The sequence below is a fragment of the Fukomys damarensis genome, unplaced genomic scaffold (genome assembly GCF_012274545.1).
Source record: "Fukomys damarensis isolate Sample0158 unplaced genomic scaffold, DMR_v1.0_HiC HiC_scaffold_25, whole genome shotgun sequence".
In the NCBI taxonomy this organism is placed as follows: Eukaryota; Metazoa; Chordata; class Mammalia; order Rodentia; family Bathyergidae; genus Fukomys; species Fukomys damarensis.
The window spans coordinates 22,835,322-22,858,776 of record NW_022900937.1 but is presented as its reverse complement, the minus strand read 5'-3'; the positions used below and the strand labels follow the sequence as shown (position 1 = coordinate 22,858,776).

General features: G+C 54.9%; 1 protein-coding gene across 1 annotated transcript in view; it reads left to right on the top strand.

The window, feature by feature from the left end:
- The window catches only part of Hcn4 (hyperpolarization activated cyclic nucleotide gated potassium channel 4), a 46,315-nt gene extending 23,322 nt beyond the window's left edge, over positions 1 to 22,993 (top strand). Inside the window, exons 5-11 of the mRNA XM_010627930.2 lie at positions 6,539 to 6,962; positions 15,033 to 15,194; positions 17,140 to 17,358; positions 20,567 to 20,713; positions 20,812 to 21,052; positions 21,627 to 21,791; positions 21,885 to 22,993. Of these exons, the coding sequence (XP_010626232.2) occupies positions 6,539 to 6,962; positions 15,033 to 15,194; positions 17,140 to 17,358; positions 20,567 to 20,713; positions 20,812 to 21,052; positions 21,627 to 21,791; positions 21,885 to 22,993 (2,467 nt within the window). The remainder of the gene's footprint in view (positions 1 to 6,538; positions 6,963 to 15,032; positions 15,195 to 17,139; positions 17,359 to 20,566; positions 20,714 to 20,811; positions 21,053 to 21,626; positions 21,792 to 21,884) is intronic.
- The last annotated feature ends 462 nt before the right edge of the window (positions 22,994 to 23,455 follow it).

Below are 23,455 nucleotides of genomic sequence, written 5' to 3'. Positions count from 1 at the left end.
TGTGTTTGTTTTTTTTTTTTTTTTTTTTTTTTGGTGGAGTAGAAGGTGATCGTGAGGGGGATGTGGTGGTCTCAGAGCTTTGAGGAGGCTGGGTCATGGGTAGAGGTGGTCTGAGGTTGTGTGTGTTTCTGCACAGGCCCCAGGCACAAGGGAAATGGGCTGGTGGTGGCCCTGCCCAGGGTTAGAAGCAAGGTGGAGCATGGGAGGTAAGGGTGCTGCATTAAAGAGGTCACAGAGCTGGGCGGTTGGTGTGTGGCGGGGGCGTGGCCGGCTAGGAGGAGGTGAGCAGGCTTTTTGGGAGACTCGAGTCAGCAGACTACAGCTCTAGCTCCAGGGCGGGTAGATGAGGCACAGCTGAATGTGAGCTGGAAGAAAGGAGGGAGACTGGGGGGAAGCTCACCTGCGATCACAGAGGTGGGCAGCGGAGGTGGTGACATGGTGCAGTGCGCAGTTGTCAGGCCGGAAGCTGTAGGTGTTGAGGATATGGGTAGAAGTCACCCAAGGTGATGGCAGGATTTGGAGTGGAAGGATGCAGACCAGGTGCCAACATGGTCCCTGAGGGTGTCTGATAGATTCAGGAAGGATGGCCAGCAATGACAGGATGCCCAAAGGACTCCACAGACATTTCTGTCACCGGCAGGAAGTGAGGAAGTGGCAGCAGTAGGGGACGGAAGGATGCTGACTCACCCCTGACCTTGGGCATGGGGGTGCAGAGACTGACGTTCTAAGCGGGGAGGCCAAGGGGTCAGGGAGTGAAGAAGTTGAGAATAAGATACCACAGAAGACGGCATAGGAGAGGGGGTTGGGAGGAAGAAGCATGGGAGAGGCATGGAGTCTGGCCTGATAAACCGCCAGCAGCCAGATTTGTATTTCTGCAGAGTGGCTAGAAAGTGGGACTCAAGTTAGGCCGTTTGCATTTGAATTCTTGATCCACTGCATAGAATGATGTTCTCAACTTCTTGTACCTTGGTGTCCTCATCTGTGAAATGGATGTAATCACTGTATCCACCTCACAGGGTTTTTATGAGGATTGAATAAAATAATCCATGTAAGGTACTCAGATTAGTGCCTGGCAGAATAGTAAGTGCCTGACAAAGTTTGACCTCTGTCCTCCTCTCACTGTCTTTAGGAGTCACCTTGAGCCATATCTTTACTAGACCCTGGGAAACCATGGGACCGACCAGGAGTGGAGGACAGTCTCCCAGCTCCTGTTCCTTTCTCAGACGCGAAGACTCCTAGATCCTCTGGTTCTGTAACATGTTGTGGGACTGGAATGAGGGCCAAGAGGTTCCTGATAGAAGGGGGCAGTATGTGGCATCTACTAAAAGAGAAGCACAAGCCAAATCTTGCCAGAGGAGGCAGTGTGGGACCTGAGATGACGAAAAGGATTTCAAAAGATGGCAACTCTTGGGAGAAGGAACCCCAAGACTTGGATGGAGATGGGGCTGGGAAGTGGCCCAAGGCTACTTGAGTGGAGGTGAGTAGGGGAAGAAAGAAGAAGTGTCAGGTGCCAGACAGAGGAGCTAGAGCTTTCTTCTGTAGTGGGGTCCTCCACAAGAGTTAAGTCAGGAGCAACAGGATCCTGACTGAGAAAGGTCAGCTGAGAGCACGTGAGGCAGGCAGGAAGCTGGGACTGCAGTCAGGTGAGTCAGACAGCATCGCAGGTAAAGCTGGTGGGCCTGGGTAACTTCTCAGAAGTATATGGGGTGGGTGGGAGGTGACAGAAGACACCAGGATGGCCCTGGGGTTTGGGACCCAAGTAACTGAGCAGGTATGCCACTCAGCTTTGAGGACAACAGTGGGCTCACCAGGTGCAGGGGACAGCGGGCCCTCCAGGTGCACACATGTCACAGGCAGGTGGGGATGCAGGTCTGGTGCAAGGACTACTGAGCCAGAGCCATCTGCACAGCAGGAGCAGGGAAAGGTGGGGTGTTGCGTGTGCCGCTCACCTGGTAGAAAGCCTGGCTGCAGTCAGCATGCAGGGATGGGGGCCACCTGAGACAAGACCCTTCCTTTCCAGAGCCACTGTGTTCTAGGAGAGCCAGATCCATGGCTCAGGCCGGGATGAAGCTCTGCCGGTCAGAGGTTGAGGAGCCCCAGATGAATCTGGAAGGATGAAAATGCTTTAATGGCAAGACAGTGACAAGCTCTAATTCAGTGGACAGGATTCCAGGGGACAATATCTGTGCCAGAGTGAGTGTGCAAGAATATATATATGCCCCAACCTCCATTTTACCTCCCTTCCATCCTCTTCAGCCCCTGTTTAGTCCTTGAGTCTATGAGTTAAGGGTCAGGAACCTCCTATCTTCCCTTGTCTCCCTTTCCTCTCAGAACAAACCATGAAACATTCCAGATACCAGTGGAAAGGGCTGCTTGGCCGTTTGCCATCCCTCATTCCTTCTACACATGAGACTTGCCAGTTGGCTACCTCATGCTGCTGAGATGCCACCTGCCTGCCTAGGTGGGACTGCTGGTCTAAGTAGGAGGTGAGGCCCAGGATTGCGAGTAGATGGCTCTAGAGTCCTGGCATTGAGCCTGGGCCAGGGCCTTCAGAGCACTGTTGGGGTCTTCTGACCAGGGCTCTGTCCTATCAGCTTAGGGAGCATTGGTTCAGAGGATAGTCTTCTGGCTTTGGAGAGACCAAGGCCTCTATTCAGGCACTCACCAAGTCCTGCTTGCCCGCTTCTTCCCTACCAAGGCGTGGCATCTGCCGCCATGGTTGATACACTGGGTTGTGGAACTAAATCATGAATGATTTTAGGGGCAGTAGAATTGTACGGGAGCCCTAGGTATCCATCTTGAGGCTTTGGAAATGCTACTGTTCCCTCTGTGTGGACTTCAGTTTTCCCTTCTACTAGAGGTGTGCAACTATACCTGACTTTCTGACTGCTGGTAACCAGGGTGCTCTTAAGCCTTCAGAGGTGTGCTGCTTCCCCACTTAGGAGGTACCTCAGAAGGCCCCAGTGCCAGGAAGAAAGGTCCCCTCTGAACCTCTTTGTAGTGCCCTCTTCTGTTTCTGGGGCACAGGTTGCCCTTGCTGTGGTGGGCCACCTCCCCACTGTGTGCCTGAAAGGTTGTCTGCCATCCCTTACGCAGAGAGGTACCTATAACCCCAGGTTGTGCGTCTTAGACTGTGTCTCAAAGACACATCTGAATCTGTCTGAATCTGCCTCTGCTCCTTATTAGCTTTGTGGTCTTGGGCATACACTTCACTTTGAGCCTTGATGTCATCCATGCAAAATGCAAATTATGGTAGCTGTGATGCTGGTGTGACGGTTAGGTGAAGTAATTCATGGAAAGCACAGTCAATGCTCCTATATGCGCAATATTTGGGGTCTTTGTGAATACAGGCTTTTCAGCCACAAGAAAGCCCCAGTGAAAAAGCCCAGGGACGTTAGGAATCCCTTCTGATGGTCTGACCACCAGGATTGGGGATGAACAGGGTCCAGAGAGTTGAGGATGCCAGTGAGAAGACTCCTGCCAACTTCCCCTGACTTGACCTGCAGAACCTGGCTGGCCTCCACGGCGGGCGCTGTCTTTGGTGCTGAACATGATTTTTGGCTCTGGCCTGGCCCAGCTTTCAGAGACCTGTGCAACCATCTGGTACAGAGTCTGGAAGAATGGTCCACGAGGCCAAGGGCAGCTCCCAAAGCTGAATCCTCTCACCCCATTCAGAAGCACTCACCTGGCCTCACCCTTCTCACCCACCTTTCCAGATTCTTATGCTGTATGGGGTGCTTTTCTACGCCACTGCCTGAATTATTTTCTAACCAAGCCTTGTGCTGTGATGGGATTGTGAATTTCCTGTGGTCTGGGCATCTGGATGCTGAGGCCCATAGGTTCCACTGTCCGTTTAGTCCGTTTAATACTGTGGCCCCTGCCTTCTGCCACTGCCTCTCTCTGTTCAGTATAGGTTCCCTTCCAGTCAGTCCCACTCCCAGTAGAAGCTTTGCTTTGGTTCTTCTCTGGAAGGCTTAATCTACCAGTGTCTTACTTCTTTCCTGCAAATCTGTTGGTTTGAATGATTTATTATTTCATGATTTAGAGCACAGACCAGAATGTATAAAATATCAGCTCATTTCACTCTTTAACGACAGCTGTCCTAGATGGGTACTGTGATTACGTCCACTGAGCAGATGAGCTGGAAGAATTTAAGTGTCTTGGGGTAAATGATGGAGCCAGAGTGGACCCCAGTTTGGCTGGCCCCGGAGCCTGTACGGCTTCCCAGTAGATCTTGCTTCACCCCCCTACCCAGCAGCTCTGTGCTGGTCCAGGACAGTGTTTGTGGGAAAAATGCTTTAATATTCCGACCCCAGCCCAGACTAGGCACCAGAAATATCTTGAGCATCTGGAAACTCAAGATTGAGACAGTTAGTCAGAATGCAGGGAAATGGGTGTTTTTGCCTCTTGTAATTTGGTTTTATGAAGACCACTAAATGCAAACATTCTCCTGTTAATTACTGTCTTGAATTTGGTCTGTAATTGAGGGAACTAGATCTGGGGGGAGTGTAGAAACTCGCTGAAGTGGCAGGCCTGCCCGAGTCAGCATTCCCAGCCGCCTTGCACCCGATCAGTTAATTTTAGAAACTCTGCTAGCCTGAGTGTATTATTAGCTTTATGTACAGAGGGCCACATGGCCCACCGTGGCTTCTCTATGCCACAGCTTTTTTGTTTTGTTTTGTTTTGTTTTGTTTTGTTTTGTTTTTCCTAAGAGATTAAATGAAAAGTAATGTGGTGGTGTGTATACAGGGGTGTTTGCATGCTGTATGTGAATGGGGATACCTGGGAAGGGCTTTTAATGAGTGTACACAGCTGTCTTTGAGTGACATGTGCAGCTGGGTGGAGAGTGTACACAGCTCAAGATCACTCATCAATGCTTAAACCATTCTCCCGGCTCACAAGCAGATATGCTGTGTTCTGTGCGGGAAGGTGCGATGGCTAGGTGTGTCCCTAGGCTTTGGTCGGGTTCTCCCAGCAGGCTATGGGGATGGGAGTTGGAAAGGGGGTGGGTGGATTGGGAGGCAGAGAAGGGGCTGAAGTTGACCTCTAGGCAGCAGTCTTGGAAGGAGAAGCCGTAGCACCTAGGAGGCCCTGTCTTTAGGCCCTAAAGGGCTTGACTTTCAAAGAAACTGTTGGAAGCCACCCTCCCTGAGCTGGGTGACATGGGACAGCTGTCCCACCCACCTTCACAAAGCAGTCCCTGCCTCTCCTTGACTCACAGCACCATTTTGAGCCTAGCAAAGAAAACAATTTGCTGCGAAGTCTTTTCTCGGTAAACCCGGAACTCCTAAGGCAGTGGGACTTCAGTTTCAGGGGAACCCTCTGAAGATTTGAGGAGCTTGTCTGTCTCCCATTTCCTTCCTTCTGGTTTCTCTGCAGTAGAGAATTAAAGATGGGGTTGAAAATGTATTTATCCAGGAGAAGACATGATTCTGCTGGACTTACCTGCTGTCACCTTGTAACTGTCTTAATAGCAGAGTGAAACAGCTCAGCAGTGCAAGTTTTTGGTCCTGGGGCCAGGCCTGGGATGCCTGGTACTTGGGCAGGCCCTGAGAATGGTTGGTTAGACATCAAGATGTGATCAGAGTGCCTTCCTGTGCTCTCTCCACACTCCTAACCCAACACAGACATGTGAGTTACCTCTACCTCCTCACACTGCTTGACTTTTCAGTCTTTGTCCTGAGTATTCCTCCTGAGCCAGTCTCCCTCAGAAAGGACCTGCAGGAAGAAGCCTCAGGAAAAATGATGCTGGAAGTCCTAGCTGGTCTCCCTTCATTGCATTGAGTGGTGCCTCACTGTTGCCTGAAGTCCCCGCCCCCCATGAACCCTTCCTGCCTTTGATGCTGTCTCTGCCCCTCTGTACCCCATATTAGCATGCAGACCTCTGGGGGAGGGTGTCAGATTATTTTCAATGAAAGGGGGATCCCAGAGAGCCAGAGTGGGAGAGAGCTAGGTCAGACTTAGAGAGGTTGCATTGCACAGAGGGGAAACTGAGACCCTGCATGGGGAAGGCACTTGCTTGCTGTCACATAGCATATTGGTGACCAAGTCAGAGCTAGTCAGGGCTCTGCCTCCCAGGCACCTGCTGTGTCTGGACCTCCCCTGTTCTCTGTCACGGTGTGTGGCATGTCTGCTGGACAGCCTGTCTCCAGCCACAGTTAATCCCTCAGGGAGGATGAGGCAGCCTGGCCCGAGCTTGGGGTGGCCGAGGTGAGCTGCTGCTGTCACCAAAGAGCCTCTTGTCTCCGGATGTCACTGTGGGGTTTGCTTGTCAGCCTGACTGTCACTGGGGGTGGGGATGGGTGGATGAGGCCTGTCACATGGGGAGCTCACAGAAGGGCAGGGGAGATGATGTCTTTCGTGAATGAAGAGCCTCTTTCTTTGTCATTCCCTGTGTCTGCAACCTCTGCCTCCTCATGGTACCCATGTGCTACCTCCTTGAGTGTCTTGAGATTTCCCAAGACTTCTCCCTGTCCCAAGTGCTCTCCCTCAGAGCTTCCACCCTTAATCTATAACTGACCCCTCTGTCTCTGGGCAGATTTTACTGGGACCTGACCATGCTGCTGCTGATGGTGGGAAACCTGATCATCATCCCTGTGGGCATCACCTTCTTCAAGGATGAGAACACCACACCCTGGATCGTCTTCAATGTGGTATCAGATACTTTCTTCCTCATCGACTTGGTCCTCAACTTCCGCACAGGGATAGTGGTTGAGGACAACACAGAGATCATCCTGGACCCACAGCGGATTAAAATGAAGTACCTGAAAAGCTGGTTTGTGGTGGACTTCATCTCCTCCATCCCCGTGGACTACATCTTCCTCATTGTGGAGACGCGCATCGACTCAGAGGTTTACAAGACTGCCCGGGCCCTGCGCATTGTCCGCTTTACCAAGATCCTCAGCCTCCTGCGCCTCCTGCGTCTCTCCCGCCTCATTCGATATATTCACCAGTGGGAAGAGGTGAGTGGTCCAACCAAAGCCCTCTGGTGATCTCAGATAGCTGGGCATGAGCTGTCAGATTGCAGAACCTGCCCCAAGAGAACACATGTCATTTGTCGGCCTCTATCATGTGTTAGACACTACATGGAGCACTTTACACATAGATTTGTAGTTGGTGAGTCTCAGCATGTGAAACTGATCAACCTCAGAGGCTGCCCCAGTAACTGCTGCACTGTACTGGAAGGGTTGTACACTTGTGAGCCCGTTGGGCCTGGTGGAGAAAGTGAAGGGGTGAAAAGGGCCAGTTTGCAGATAGCAGGGAGTGTGGCAGCCTGAGAAGAACGAATGGCAGAATACATCTTCCTCCTGTCTCAGCAGCCCCTACTCAGCTCCTTCTTGTTACCACACAAAAATGGGCATAGGGTTGCAGATCTACAGAGACATCTTGGAAAGCAGAAATCTGGAGTTTTGTACCAGTGTTTTTGATAACTATCTTCGATTGTGGTCTTGTGGAACAGACCCTGAGAAGTGAAAGTGATCTGGGGGGAAACTTTCCCAGGACAATCTGGTAAGGGAGTGGGGAAGAGGGAGGGAGAAAGGTAGGAAGCTGAGCGAGAAAGGGTGAGACGTTAAGCAAAGTCCCATGCAGGTGACTTGGACCCAGTCCCACAGGGAGCTCTGGAGACAATGTGCCCCACACTCAAGATTGTCCCATTTAGGGCAAGGAATTGGAACATTTCTACCCCCTTCGCTGTCAGTGTCCACGGTACTCCAGGCCTTGCAGCTGCCAACAGTCCAGGCTCGGCCTCTGATCCAGACGTGGAGCCTGTGCACAAAATCCATAAAGCGATCCTAGGGGTTGTAGGCACTGAATATAGAAGCTTAATAAAAATGGCAAATGAACTGGGTGGTCCAGCACTATTCTGAGAAACCCTAACTCATATGACCAAGGCCTGAAGCAGTTGTCTGTCTGCGGGAGAAAAGGAGGAGCACTGAGGCTATGGTAGCAGCAAGTATGGGTGACCCTGCCAGGTGCTGAGGTCTGTCTTTGCTACCCACGCATGTTACCCAATCTGGCAGCCTGGGGTGCCCAGAGTAGGAAGAGAAGTGCTTGGTGAGACACTCAGCTTGGCATGTGAACTGGGCTGTGCAGCTCACCGCTGGTCTCTGGGCCTCTGGGATCCCTGCAGGATTGGATAGAAAGTCTCATGACTGGGGTACAAAGTGCCCCTCCCCACCCCCAACAGCAGCCTGGGACCCCCGTGCCAGTCCCGGTGGTTGATGGTTGGGGCATCGGCAGATGCAGGTCCAGGTCAGAGGAGGCGTGAACACATGTGCTGCAGGAGAAGTGCCTACACCAGCTTGGCAGAATCGCTCTGTGGCAGAAATTCTCTTTGGCTTGGAAATGTTGCATTATTCCTGCTGACAAAGAGGGGCAGTGACTTGCCCAAGGTCACAGGGCGGACTTCTGGCAGAACTGGGACAGAATCCTGTGAGCTCTCTTGGCTGCCAGCAGGGTGGCAGACCCTGTGTGGTTAGCAGAATGTGTGTGGGCTTTGGAAATAGGAGGACACGTTTGAGACCCAAATTAAAAATCTCAGCTCCACACTGCCTAGTTGTGTGATCTTGGTGCCACCTGGCTTCTCTGAGCTTCTTTCTCTTTATTTGAAAAGTGGGTTCAGGTAGTATCTCATGTTTGTAGAGGCCTTTGCATGAATCTTGGTGCAGAAAAGCTGTTTAATAGGTCTCCTCCCACTCACTTGTCCCAGTAATATTTCACTGGGTCCTTACACCTAACTGGCAAGATAAACTTGGTATCTCCAAGTGCTTGATAAGGGAACTGAAGATCAGAAAGGTCAGCTTCCCAGGACCAGGACTTTTGACCAGGGCCTGTGTCCTGGTTCCATGACTGATTCTATTAGCATCCTCTCCAGTGGCTGTGGGGCACTGCTCAGGGGTGGCAAGACCCTGTTCAGTCCAGGAACCCTTGCTGTGCCCTGTGTGGGACACTGGGGACTGAAGAGGTAAGGACGACTCCCAGCTGAGACTGGGAAGGCAGGCGGTGGGATGGGTCACGGGGTGGGGGAGGAGTTCTGTGTGACAGCTCGAGGACCTGTGGGACACCTAGGTGTAGAGAGATGCTGGCCTGCGGGTCCGAGCTCAGTGCTCAGAAAGGGCGGTATCCATGTGGGTGGGTGGCCAAAGCCATTCCATGTGGCTGCGAAGGGAGGACAGAGGTGTATTTTCCAGAATGCCCTGACGGGCCTGTCTTCTGGTTTCTGTTCCCAGTAGAAATGCAGGTGGCTTCCTCGTACCTTTCTTTGTCTTGGGTCTGTGGCTAGACTACCATCAATAGCAAAGATGCAGCTGCTCTTTCCTCATCTGGCATCATCTTGGGTCTCCAGGTCCTGGCACCCCTGAGGGCTTGACCTTGCTCTCCTCCCTTAGGCCTAGTCCTGGGGGATGTGGTAGTTGACAGAGTTGCCAGTAGCTGAGCCCTGGGACAAAACTAAGCTTTTCTTTCTAGCTGTCCCCTACATCTTGGGAGCTCAGGCCAGGGCTGTGTTCCCATCGCTCACTGCCCCTCTGGCCTGGCTACCCTCTGGGCTCTCCAGAGCTGACCAGGTGGGCTCTAGTCCTGACATGTTTTGGGTTTTTTTGGCGGGGGGAGGCAGAGTCCCCAGCAGGCCTCAAGTCAGGCTATGTCTCTGAACTGGGCACTGCTACCCAATCTCATGGGCAGGAAGGGAGATCCCAGGAGGCCAGATGGATGGCTCTCCCACCTCCACGTACACCCTTATCTCTGCTACCAGCTGGGGAGGAAATTACTTTGAGCTGCTTTCTGCTTGGCATACAGCCCAGCAAAAGACTCCCCCTGGGCCCCTGGGATTGGACTGGGGTTTCCCAGCTGGCCCCTGAAGCCCCATCTCCAGGCCCTGTATAGCTTCCTGCCATTGTGGGCTTCTCCCTGCCTCAGCTGGGCCTGGAAGGAGCCACAAGTCCTTTCAGGCAATGAGACCTGGAGAGGGACATACTGAGAAGAGGAAATCCTGCCTTGTCTCCTCTTCAGTTACTGTGTAAGTGTCTTTCCTTCTTTGAGCCATTCCCCCACTTGTCAGGGATGTGCTGATGTTCTCTGAGGCTGTGGCTCCCAGCTGTCTTAGGGAGGATGGTCTTAGCTCACACTGAGGACGTGGTGGTGGCTGACAGGGCCTACAGGAGGATGCCCCAAGGTAAGGGTTGGGGGTCTCTCTCCTGCAGCCGGGGAAGCTTGTCCAAGGTCCCTGGTGAAGCTGCAGCTTCCTGAAGCTCCTTTGTCCCTGGTCAGCTCTCTCCACGTGAGCTGTCCCAGGCACTGGTGGCAGAGTGGGTGGAATCATCCAGGCTGGGAGCAGACCACCCTCAGGGGCACAACCTCTGCCTCCGTCCTGTGCCATCTAGGTCAGCAGCCTCCTCCTGAGCCTCTCCCAGCCAGCCTCTCCCCTCCCGCCAAGGTGTGAGCTTGTTACAAGGCATGCAGGCTATTGTTAGAAACCCTGGTCAGCCCCCTTCAGATGTTCCCCTGCAGGGCCCAGCCCTCAGTGGCCCAGACTGTAGGCCTCTTCTCTCCCTCAGCAATGGCAGGAGGAGGCTATGCAGCCTCTGCCCAGTCCCTCCCCACTGGGCCTCAGGTTCTCCATCCCTCTCTGACCTGAGAGGTTGGCAGAGGAGCAGAGATGATGGAGGGAGGCCCTGGGGGACTGAGGTCCCAGGATGGGACCCATGTTCCAGTCTGTGCCATATTCTCAGGCCTTGGATAGCTGTCCTCCATGTGGACCCTTGTTCCTGAAACAGGTAGGTATTTGTCACTTTCCTTGAGGAAAATTAGTCCCTGGGACCCAACTCAACCAAGTCCCAAGAAGAGGCCTTCATGGAAACTCCTTGTCAGCCTGGCCACCAGTTTCTGGTGTCTCCTCAGCATGGAGAAACCAGCTGTGTCTGGAGCGCTGGGAAAGAGAGGGAAGGGAAGGAACAACAGGTGTGGAGCTCCTACTGTATGTCACCTATGGACATGGTTTCATCTGGTCCCCAGGGCAGATCTGCAAGTTTGGCATTGCTGACCCATCTCACAGATAAAGAAACTGAGGCTCCGAGAGAAAAAGCAGGTGCTTCAGGTGGAAGCTGTGCTGCCCTCTAAAGCACAAGGCAGAGGACAGGGAACTGCACAAGCTGCTTATCTGGTGAGGCCAGGGCTGGCCTGGCAGTGAAGGTGCTCAACCCCCACAGTCAGAACCAACATCATAAAAGTGGGTTTTAATGAAATATAAAGAGCAAGGCAAATATTTGCCCAGGGCAGCTGCCTGGCAGGTGGCCTGGGGCCCCAGTCCATGGAGGGATACATGATTATTGTGCGGCTTCTCCCAGCGACATTAGCCGTGTGCTCCGTAAAGTGTGTCTCGGGCTGTGTTGAGATGGGGTGAGACGGGGTGAGTGTCTCTACAAGCTAGGGTTTCCTCCTAGCCTGGGTGGCTGGGTCCCCCTCCAGCTCTGTCCAGGAAGCTCCAATTCGGCCATGGAACCTCAGCTTTGCAATGTCAGAACCATCTTTCATCACTCAGCCCCAGGCGCTGCCACCAAAGCTTTCTGCAGGGTGCACAAGTCTGTCCTCCCGGAAGAGACGCGGGTGCTGTTCTCACAAAGGCAGAGGGGCTGCCCTGTGAGCTGCATCGGCCCAGAGTACCAGGCCCTTTCTGCCTGCGCTGTGTATAGTAGTGGGGTCCTGCCCAGCTCCAAGCCCATCACCATTGTCCTTACGCGCTTGTCAGTTCCTGAGACCCTAACTTGTGCTCTCACATATCCATGACTGAGGTCACAGTAAAGGCAAAATTAGACAAAGACCTAATCTTGGAGGAAAACAAATTTTGAAGAAAAGAAAAACACAAATGATGCAAAAAGAAGGGAAATTATTTCAATAAAATAGTCCCACCTTGATGCTTCTGTCGAGAGCAGAGTGATTCATAGAGAGGAGCAGTGACAGGTTGTGACAGCCTGGGACACTTTCTAGGTATAAACCCGAGGCTTTTTCTGGCTCCCGTATGGTCTCCATCCATTCATTTCCTGCTGCGTGCACGTATTGATGCAGTCGCACATGTTCCTGGTGGCTGCCCCTGCAAGCATGGAGGAACAGTGAGAAATACAGAAGAGACCCCTGCCTCATGAAACAGTGTCGTTTCAGAGGGAGAACTCCACTCTACTGGGGAGGAGATCCATGAGGTGGAAGCGTCCTGGTGCAGTGGGAGGGGAGGGCTGTTGCTGCTTCCCATGGGACTGCAGGAAGGCTGACCGTGGGAGGTCGACAGGAGCGTGAGGAAGGACACAGGCCTGGCGGGCCTGATACTGCAGCCCCAAGCCAAGCAAGGACCTGAGAGAAGGCCAGTGTTATCGGGGGGCCTTGGGCACAGCGGAGGAGGAGGGGCGGGCAGGAATTGGGGACCAGGACACTGATGCCCCACTTGGCAGATGGAGTGCACTCCTAAAAGGTTGAAGAGATCTTTCTAGCTGCTTGGTTGAGAATGGGGTGGAGGGGCAGGGAGCCTTATCAGGTTGGGGCAGTTATCTGGGGTGTTTACCATAGGGCCACACTGGGCTCACATTGGGGATGTCTCCATTACAAGGGGATCCCGGGGGGACCCAGCCTGGTCATGGGCTGGCTGTGCGGAGGGCGGGAGAAGGGGAGGAATCCAGGCTGGCTGTTAGGTTTCATTTCTCAGCTGTATGGATGATGATGTCGTCGTGAGATGGGGAGGAACAGGCTCTGGGTGAGTCCAGGTGGAGATAGGGAAAGCTGGATATAGGAACCAATCTGTCATTCTTGTCTAGCTGTGTATCTTGGGCATAACAAGAAGCGGGGCATTTCAGGGACGAAAGAGAAAAGAAAAGGAAGGTGAGGAGGAGCTTTGCTGATTGTCTGTGGGGTCCCGGGGGATAGGGGAAACACAGCAACATCCTGGGGAGCCCCTTAGCAGTGAGACTCCCCTCAGGGTACTTACACCGATGCCCCAGACCAACAGCATCACAGCCAAGGACATCCTCAGCAGAATACCTGCCACCTTGGCACATAGGGTGGGCGGGGGTATGTGTGGCCTCCAGGTTTGTGGGCAGCTGTGTGGCCCAACCCACAGCCTGGCAGGGAGCTGAGGGCCCAGCCAGTTCTCTTGCCTGTCTGCCCACACCATCCCCTGCTCTGTTGCTGGGTTCCTTGCTCTTGTTCTAAGTCCCTTTCCTGGGTGTGACTGACTTCCCCAGCCATACTGTGAGCTCCTGGCAAGAAGGGGCAAGCTTTGCTCCCTGCTCCCCACATGAAAGAAGCCTTCTTAGGTGCTGACCCAGGCTGGCCTCCTGGGGACAGAGAACAGGCATTGGGGTACCTCTGAGGGTATCTGCCTGAGACCCAGGGCAGAAGGGCTCCACTGGGACCACACTCTAGAAAGATGTCCTTCTCACAGTGAGGAGTCTGGGACTCTTTGCAGCTCTTTCCAGAACTCCCAGGGGAACCTGGGACCCAGCATTGCTGACTGAGATGGCTCTGGGCCCTGTCCGGAGACTGTGCCCTGAGGGTACCTCCTGCTCTTGTGTACACCCCGACCCCCTCACTGCAGCTGTGTGTAGGGGTGGTGTGGATAGAGCTTGGCTGTGGGCTGAGGTCCCTCACTGTGGGACAGAGTCATGAGCCATCTTCTGGTGTAGCAAGCCTGGCCTTCCATGGAGCTATGATGGTGTATTCTGTCAGGGCGGGACCATGGCACCTATTTTCTTTTACAGTTTGTCAGCCTGATTTATAGCTTGGAATATCATACCTGTGGTTTGTGCCTCTCTATCTGTCCCCTTCTCCTAGATGCTGCACCTTTAGGGGCAGGCCTACCTCTGTGTCGCCAGCTAGGCACTTAGTCCTGGCTGTATAGGAAGCTACCGTCCTACCTCACACTGGCCATTGTCTCTGCTGCCAGGGGCGTTGACTGTCTTGGCTGGAATAGCTACAGTCTGTTTCACTGGGCTTCCGTGTCCCCTTCTGAAATGGGCTTCAGCTAGGTCTCTGTGGCATTCTGACCCAAAGCGCCTTTCCAGGAGAAAATATTTGCCTGGGAATAGAAAAGACAGGCCAGAATGCGGGGCTGGTGGCTAGAGGTGCCCCGTTCAGAGTCTCCAAGGCCAGAAGCAATGCCAGAACTTCAAAGACCCCTCCAGACTTCCCTCTCCCCTCCACTTCCTCCCTGCCCTGTGGCGCAGGTAGGGCAGGGATGCTGGGCCCTCCCACACTGCATCCTCCTACATAGGGCCACTGGGGTGCAGATGAGCAGGTGTCAGTGGGCTGGGGTCGAGGGTGCCACTGTCCTCTACTGCAGGATAAGGGAGAATGCTGCCACTGCTACTTATTAACTTATCATAAAGATTAATTATTCATAATAACTTATCGTTCATAATGGCTCATAATTTATTGAATACTTCTATACTCAGTATTAAGTATTTTAAATGTGTAATTCAATTCTTTTGACAACCCACTCAGTTAATTTTGATCACCGTTTTCCAGATGAGAAAACCTGATCAGGGAAGTCTGAGGACGTTCTCAAGGTCACACAGCTAGGAATTGGGTGGGAGCCAGGCCTGGGTAACACGGAGCCCACGAGCTATTCTACCCTTCTGCAGTCTCTGCAGTGCCCACTGCCTGGTGCCGGGTCTGGGAATCCACGGACAGGTTTAGGGACACATTGTGCCCTGGGCCCAACTCCAGGCCATGGTTCTCAAGGCGCCTCAGGCTGGCTTCTCCCTGGCGTCCTCTTGCCCCAGGCTACATGGGGCTCCAGGTGTCCTCTCATGCATCCCTGGTGGCTGCCCCTCCCTGCATCTGCATGGGTACCAGGAACACCCCCACCTGGGCCCTCCAGCCTGCACTCTGCCCCTTCAGGGGCCTGGCCTAGTGCCCTCCCTCCCCCGCCCCTGCCTGGACCTGCACTGTGCTGCTCTGGGAAGGGGGTGGTGCCGCAGCTGCTCTAGGGTCCCATGGAGGGGTCCGCTGTGCCTCCTGGCCACTCACTGTCTCCCCTGTGCCGGCAGATCTTCCACATGACCTACGACCTGGCTAGTGCCGTGGTGCGCATCGTGAACCTCATCGGCATGATGCTCCTGCTCTGCCACTGGGACGGCTGCCTGCAGTTCCTGGTGCCCATGCTGCAGGACTTCCCCAGTGACTGCTGGGTGTCCCTCAATGAAATGGTGGTGAGTGCCCCCAGCTGACCCGCCTTCTGGGCTGGAGTTACTTCTCTGAAGGCACAAATGGGTAGAGAGGATTGGGAGTCCTAGCATGTAGGACCCTGAGGTCCCGGCAGGGTGCATAAGGCACATGGCCCTACCACGGCAGTCCCTAGCATTTGCTGCCAGGCCAGAAACCCATTCCCAGCACTCTTGGCTATGAGCTCTTACTACCACCTTCTTATAGCCTCTACTGCCACTGAGAGCTTTGATATTGGGTGTGATTTCACCCAAGGACGCTGACTTGGGCGACCTTGGGTATGTTAGCATGGCACAGCTGGGCTGATGGTTCTGCCCTCCTATCCTTCCCTCTAGAAGCTGAGCCTGAGAAAGCAGGCCTCGAGAACACTGCAGTCCATTGCAGACTGCCACATTGTACATGGCCACTTTCTGCTCTAGGGACAGAGCTGGGCTATCTCTAGCTCCCCAAACACACACCGTGGTCACCAGTGGAGTCCTGAGCAGGGAGGGCAGGCAGGATGGAGCCCGACCCTGGGGGTGGGTAAGAAAAGTTGGACTCAGGACCCCAGGGCAGAGCCTTCAACCCTGCTGTGGACAGGAGGGGCTTCCGTAGGATGGAGGAACCCTGTCCCTGTGTGCCTTTCTGTGGCTCTGGGGACCCCCCTACTCTGTTTGGTTTGGTCTGAAGGCAAATTCCCAGAGCCCTGGGGGAGTAAAAGGTGGCTTTGAAAGAGGTGAGAGACCCTGAGGCGATTTCAGCATCAAACAGGGCTCTACAAAACAACCTTTTGATGAGCTAAGCGTAAATGAATCACCTCATGGATTGAATTCCTGGTCCCCAGAGCCTGGCAGTGAGGCAGAAGCCCTGAGTGGAGGTAGGTGGGGGCTGCCCTGTACCCCTGGGTATCACTCCTACCCACTCTGATGCGGTCTAGACTGAGCCACTTGCCTCATGGGACTAGCTCTGTTCTTGCCCAGGATGGTGACCTTGAACATGACATGCAGTTCTGCAGGCTCCTTCACCTTCCTTCCGGCAGGTGCTGGGGACGTCTGGTGCCCACAGAAACGCTTAGGGCCCAGGGCAGGGGCTCTGCAGGTTGTTCCCAGGGTGGGTTTCTGCACAGTTGCTGCCCTGTGAATACAGACACCGAGGATAATGGGGCCATGGGGCTTCCTCACCTGGGGCAGTTTCCACTGTGTCAAGTGACGAGCCCACACATGCACTCAATTCAGGAGATGGCCCTTGTGAGCCCAGTGTTCCCACATCAAGCCTTCCTGAGACACCCACTGGCTTTGGAGACAAAAATAGCCAGGAGCCTCCCTGCCTCCCTCCGTCCCTCCTGCCCCAGGCACTGGACCGGAGTCCACCTTTGGGGGCAGTGGGAAGACAGCAGCCCCGGCAGATGTGGGCAGATATGGACAGCATTCTGCCGGTCCAGGAAGCTGGTTTGCTCTCAATTTTAACTTCTGCTCACCCAAAAGGAGGCCAGAATCGGCAGCTTGGTCTGCAGAGCCATCCCCCAGGGGAGGCGTAGATGGTTGTACAATTGAGGTCAGTGGGGAAATGGGCTTCACTTGGCAGCTGTTTGGGGTTGGGGGATGGAGCTGTATCAGCAAGTAAAGGACAGCAGCGTGGCTCAGCCTGGAGTCTTTTGCTACTCAGCTAGGAGACTCCACACTGCCCTGTGGGGCTTCAGACCAGGCCTAGGCTGGCTCCCAACCCGCTGATAGCTCTTCTGGTCTCAGGCTGGCCCCCCACTGAAGAGGAAGGCCTAAGGAGAAAAAACTGTCACTGCAGGTTGCCAATATGGGCCTCCCTGTCCCCACCCGAAGACTTCAGCCAGCGGCAAGCCTGGGAGCCACTGGGGAGATTAGGAATCTTCCAGTGCCAGTGGGCAGGCCCTTCCTTCCCAGAGACTTTTGCCCATTCACCCACTGCCTCTGTCCACAGAACAACTCCTGGGGGAAGCAGTACTCCTACGCCCTCTTCAAGGCCATGAGCCACATGCTGTGCATTGGATATGGGAAGCAGGCGCCCGTGGGCATGTCTGACGTCTGGCTCACCATGCTCAGCATGATTGTGGGTGCCACCTGCTATGCCATGTTCATCGGCCATGCCACCGCCCTCATACAGTCCCTGGACTCCTCCCGCCGCCAGTACCAGGAGAAGGTAGGTCAGAGAGCCCCTTCTCTCAGTAGGACCTACTCCTTGATCCTTCGCAAGGCAGCACACACAGGGCCAGCTAGCGGGCTCCCAGGTCCCTAAGTATCAGCTCTGTGATGAGGACACCTCTAGATGAAAATGACTTCATCTTCATAGCCTTCAACCTGTAAATGTCTTTATGTGTACCCACACTTCCTCCTTCCTGCTGTGATTGGGGCCTCTCCCTCCATACTGAAGGACCAATGCCCTCAGTGTGGACAAAGAGTAGGTCCTTAAATTTAGGGCCTCATCCTGCTCTGCCTCTTGGCATTTTTACAGGGTTCCCAGTGTGTCTCCTAGGCATCTCACGGGGTTTCCACGACTGTACGGTTTTCCTCCCACCTCTCTGGCTAGTCCTTGCTCTCCTTTGCTGGCTTTTCTTCTCGGTCATCATGTGCTAGCTGGGACCTGAGCTCTCTGATCCCACCTAGATGTCCTAGGTGTTATTGTTCTACCGCCCCCACCCCACCCCCGCATGCTTTGCATCCATCTCCAGCAGTGGGGCCCAATTATATAATCAGCCCCAGCCCATTCGCAGCTCTAGTGTTCATTGGATGTCTCCCTGGACACCTCAAGCTCATCATGTCCAAAATCAGAGCACTCTCCCTGCCCCCGCACTCTTCCCCATGTCACTAATGAACCTCAGGAGCTGTGGCCTGCCGACTTCAGTGCTCACCTCAGAGCAGCGTCTCCCTTCTGTCTGTCCCAGCTGGGCTCTGTCCATCTTTGTCACCAGCTTTTCCCTCCCCCTGGGATTCCGCAGGAGCTTCCTCACCACAGTGGCCGGGCGCCGAGGCCTGGAGTTGGCTGCCCTGGTGAGTCCCCTGGCAGGCTCTGTGAGCTTGGGCACGCTGCTGCTCGTCCCTGTGCCCCATCCTCATCTGTTAGACGCGACAGTTCGAGGGGTTTCGTGCTAGGGCCTGTGAGGAATCGCACAACCCTGCATTGTGCCTGTGGAGGAAGACATTGGCTAAGCAGGGTCCTTTCTGCTGCTCCCATCCACTTTTCCTGAAGCAGGGAGAGGAGCATTTAAAAAATAGAAATAAGGGCCAGGGATTTAGCTCAGTGGTTTGGTGGCCTGCCTTGCAAGCGCAAGGACCTGAGTTCGACGTGCTAGGGCCTGTGAGGAATCGCACAACCCTGCATTGTGCCTGTGGAGGAAGACATTGGCTAAGCAGGGTCCTTTCTGCTGCTCCCATCCACTTTTCCTGAAGCAGGGAGAGGAGCATTTAAAAAATAGAAATAAGGGCCAGGGATTTAGCTCAGTGGTTTGGTGGCCTGCCTTGCAAGCGCAAGGACCTGAGTTCGATCCCCCTTATTCACATTGTCCCTAAGGTGTAGATTAGCTCTAGGCGTGTCTTCTCACCTGCACCTTCTTCCACTCAGATCCTGCCTAAGCTCTCTTCTGCCCCAGGTCTACACCTGGGTTCTCTCTGGAACTTCTCTCCTCTGTTTCTCCTGACAACTTCACATCTCAGCCTCAGCTGTGCCACCTACACCACCCATCGTGTGACCAATAGCACCCTCTGTTTCTCCGTCACAGCACTTTGCCCTTCTGTGATTAATTAATCACTTGTAGCTGTGTATTTAACATCCATCTTCCCTATCCAGGCCATGGCTTCCTGAGGGCAGGATCCAGCTGTGTTGTTCCTAGCATCCAGCACATAGTAGGGCTCAGGGTTTATTGATACACTGGCTGCCCATCCCCCAAGGGACAGCACATGGCAACCACGCAGGTGTGGAGGCCCAGGTCTGGTGACACCAGAAGGAGAACTCCAGAAGGACTGAAGGACTGGGGAGGGGAGAGTAGCTTGCTTTAGGGAAGCCAAGGAAGGAGAAGGTGGAGGAGAACTCTGGGCCATGTGCATGAGCAAAGATGTGTGGAATGAGGGGAAGAAACCCACCTGATCAGAACAAAGTATTCTAGGTGAGGAGTAGTGGTTAGGAAGGGGAGATAGAGGAAGAATTGGGTTATAAAGGTCTGGACTTAACTCGGGTCAGTTGAAGGGTAGCAGCAGACTCAACCTTAGAATAGGTCAAGGCTTTAGTGTGTGACCTGGGGCTCAGTCTGAGACCAGGATCCTGGGATAAGTTTAGAAAAATCATTAGTGTTTGCTATAGGGCCTGGGTAAGCTGCATGTGACTTTCCCTTTGAGATTTTCCCTTATTTTGTCTTTGACTTGATAGCTCTATAAGTCTTCCTGATTCACCCACAAATCTCTCCGAAATGTCTTACCTTCTTCCCCCGTCCCCACTACTGTCTCTCCCTTGGACCAAGGTGGCAACCTTTTAACTCCTGCACTGTCCACCCCTGCTTGCTATGGGGGGAATTCTCTAAAGCACAGCTCCACGTGTGCTGTGGCCTCTGCCCCACAGCCAGCCAGGAAGTCCCCGCTCCCTGTGTCACACACAGCTTACAGCTGGCAGAGGGCAGGTTGGTCGGAAGAACTTTGGGGAGTGCCCTGCCCCAGACCTCAGTTGCACATTGGCATCTCTGAGGAGCCCTTGATACTTAAGAATGTTCCTCATTGTTCCTGAAGCTAAAGGGACTTCCCTTCCTTCGTGTGTGGGGAAAGTCTGTTGTTGCCTAATCAACATCTCCTGTCCCTTGTCCTCCTGTTCCTCTGACTCCACACTCTACTTGTAATCCAGGGACCTGCGAGCAATGTCTAGCCCTTCTCTCCTAGGATGGGGAGGGCCACTCCTAACTTGGTTTGAGCCCTGGGGACTTAGGCTCACAAAGCTCTTACACCTGAACTTTTGCTTGAAAGCCTTCCTCCACCACATACCCCTTGGGGCTAGAACCGCTCTCAGCAAGGTGACTCGGTCCCAGGCACATGTACACCTTATAAAGGGCCAGGCATCTTTGCTTCTGCTTTGTTCTCAGCAGTTACCAGCTACTGACAGGAGAGAGCTCCTCCCCTCCCAGAGTAAGTGTTCCCAGTAAAACACAGAAGTGACAGGTGTTCAGGGGAAACTCGATCCCCTTCCTGACCAGCTGATATCCTGTAACTGGGCTCTGGACAGTCTCTGTGTCCTCTCCCCATCTCCACAGTACTGAGCACAACACTGGTGGACCTCCTGTCTGTCCAAGAAAGCCACAGGGTTGGAGCCTGGCTCTGGTCACCTGATGGGGCTGCTGGAGGTGACATCTTGTCCCTGTCCCTGTCCTCAGTATAAGCAGGTGGAGCAGTACATGTCCTTCCACAAGCTCCCGCCTGACACCCGGCAGCGCATCCACGACTACTATGAGCACCGCTACCAGGGCAAGATGTTTGACGAGGAGAGCATTCTGGGTGAATTGAGTGAGCCACTGCGGGAGGTGAGCTGGCAGTGGCCTGGGTGGGGCAGGGGCCAGGGCTGGCCATTGGGCCTTCACTTCCTTTCTCCTATGTCCCCATCTGTGCCACTTTGGAGCAGGAGATCATCAACTTTAACTGCCGGAAGCTGGTGGCTTCCATGCCGCTGTTTGCCAATGCGGACCCCAACTTTGTGACATCCATGCTGACCAAGCTACGCTTCGAGGTCTTCCAGCCCGGGGACTACATCATCCGTGAAGGCACCATCGGCAAGAAGATGTACTTCATCCAGCACGGCGTGGTCAGCGTGCTCACCAAGGGCAACAAAGAGACTAAGCTGGCTGATGGCTCCTATTTTGGAGGTGAGGTGGCCAAGGGAAGAGGCTGGACGGAACCCTGGTAAATGGAGCCACTAAGGTCCTGGAGGTGGGGTGTCTGTGAGCCCAGAACAGGGTGTCTCAGTCCATTCAGGCTGCCATAACACAGAGATTCACCTCTCATAGCTCTGCAGGTTGGAGGTCCAAGAGCAGAGCCGGCATAGTCAGCTCCAGTGAGGATCCGCTTGCAGGCTGCAGATGGCTACCATCTTGCTGTGTCCTTATGGGGCCGAAAGATAGTGTGCCAACTCTCAGGCCTCTTTTTGGGGCAGTGATCCCATTTATGAGGGCTCCACTCTTGTGACCAGATCGCCTCCCAAAGCCCCACCTCCAGATCCATCACATTGAGATTAGAGCTTTCATATAGGCAGTCCCGGCAGGGAATGTGGGAGGTTAGCCATTGCGGAGGGGTGGCCCCAGATGGGAAATTGTCACATACCCATTTGGCATCCAGTGTGGCTACAGCCTAGGGCTAAGGCTCGTGAGCCCGAGAGGATTCTGTACCAGACAGAATCAATATCAGGTTGGGGGAGCCCCACTGAGTCTGATATCCCCGCAGAGATCTGCCTGCTGACCCGGGGCCGGCGCACGGCCAGTGTGAGGGCCGACACTTACTGCCGCTTGTACTCACTGAGTGTGGACAACTTTAATGAGGTGCTGGAGGAGTACCCCATGATGCGGCGGGCCTTTGAGACGGTGGCGCTGGACCGCCTGGACCGCATTGGTGAGGCCGGGTCGGTTCCCTCTACTGCATGAACTCACTTCCTATCCCTTGGCCCCACGCTGGCCTGAGCCTGCTCTTTGTTCTATGACCCAGGCAAGAAGAACTCCATTCTTCTCCACAAAGTCCAGCATGACCTCAACTCAGGAGTCTTCAATTACCAGGAGAATGAGATAATCCAGCAGATTGTGCAGCACGACCGTGAGATGGCCCACTGTGCACACCGAGTCCAAGCTGCCGGCTCTGCCACCCCAACCCCCACGCCCGTCATCTGGACTCCACTGATCCAGGCACCGCTGCAGGCCGCTGCAGCCACCACATCTGTGGCCATCGCCCTCACCCACCACCCTCGCCTGCCTGCTGCCATCTTCCGCCCTCCACCAGGACCTGGGCTAGGCAACCTCGGGGCTGGGCAGACACCCAGGCATCTGAAGAGGCTGCAGTCCCTGATCCCGTCGGCACTGGGCTCTGCCTCACCCGCCAGCAGCCCGTCCCAGGTGGACACACCATCCTCCTCCTCCTTCCACATCCAGCAGCTGGCGGGATTCTCTGCACCCGCTGGACTGAGCCCCCTCCTGCCACCCTCCAGCTCTTCCCCGCCACCCAGGGCCTGTGGCTCCCCACCAGCCCCCACACCATCCTCCGCTGCAGCTGCCACCACCATGGCTGGGTTTGGCCACTTCCACAAGGCGCTGGGTGGCTCCCTGTCCTCCTCTGACTCCCCTCTGCTTACCCCACTGCAGCCAGGTGCCCGCTCCCCACAGGCTGCCCAGCTGCCACCCCCGCTGCCAGGTGCCCGGGGAGGCCTGGGACTCCTGGAGCACTTCCTGCCACCCCCACCCTCATCCAGGTCCCCATCATCTAGCCCTGGGCAGCTGGGCCAGCCTCCTGGGGAGTTGTCCCCAGGGCTGGCCACCGGCCTACCAAGTACACCAGAAACACCCCCACGGCAGCCTGAGCGACCGTCCTTCATGTCGGGGGCTTCTGGGGGGGCTTCCCCAGTAGCCTTTACCCCTCGAGGAGGCCTCAGTCCCCCTGGCCACAGCCCAGGCCCCCCAAGAACTTTCCCAAGTGCCCCACCCCGGGCCTCTGGCTCCCATGGCTCCTTGCTCCTGCCACCTGCGTCCAGCCCCCCACCCCCCCAGGTCCCACACCTGAGCGACCGTCCTTCATGTCGGGGGCTTCTGGGGGGGCTTCCCCAGTAGCCTTTACCCCTCGAGGAGGCCTCAGTCCCCCTGGCCACAGCCCAGGCCCCCCAAGAACTTTCCCAAGTGCCCCACCCCGGGCCTCTGGCTCCCATGGCTCCTTGCTCCTGCCACCTGCGTCCAGCCCCCCACCCCCCCAGGTCCCACACAGCCGAGGCACACCGCCCCTCACCCCTGGCCGCCTCACCCAGGACCTCAAGCTCATCTCAGCCTCTCAGCCAGCCCTCCCCCAGGACGGGGCACAGACTCTGCGCAGAGCTTCCCCACACTCCTCGGGGGAGTCTGTGGCCACTTTCCCGCTTTTCCCCAGAGCTGGGGGGGGCAGCGGGGGCAGTGGAAGCAGTGGGGGCCTTGGTCCCCCCGGGAGGCCCCCAGGTGCCATCCCCGGCCAGCATGTCACTCTGCCTCGGAAGACATCCTCAGGTTCTCTGCCACCCCCTCTTTCTTTGTTTGGGGCAAGAG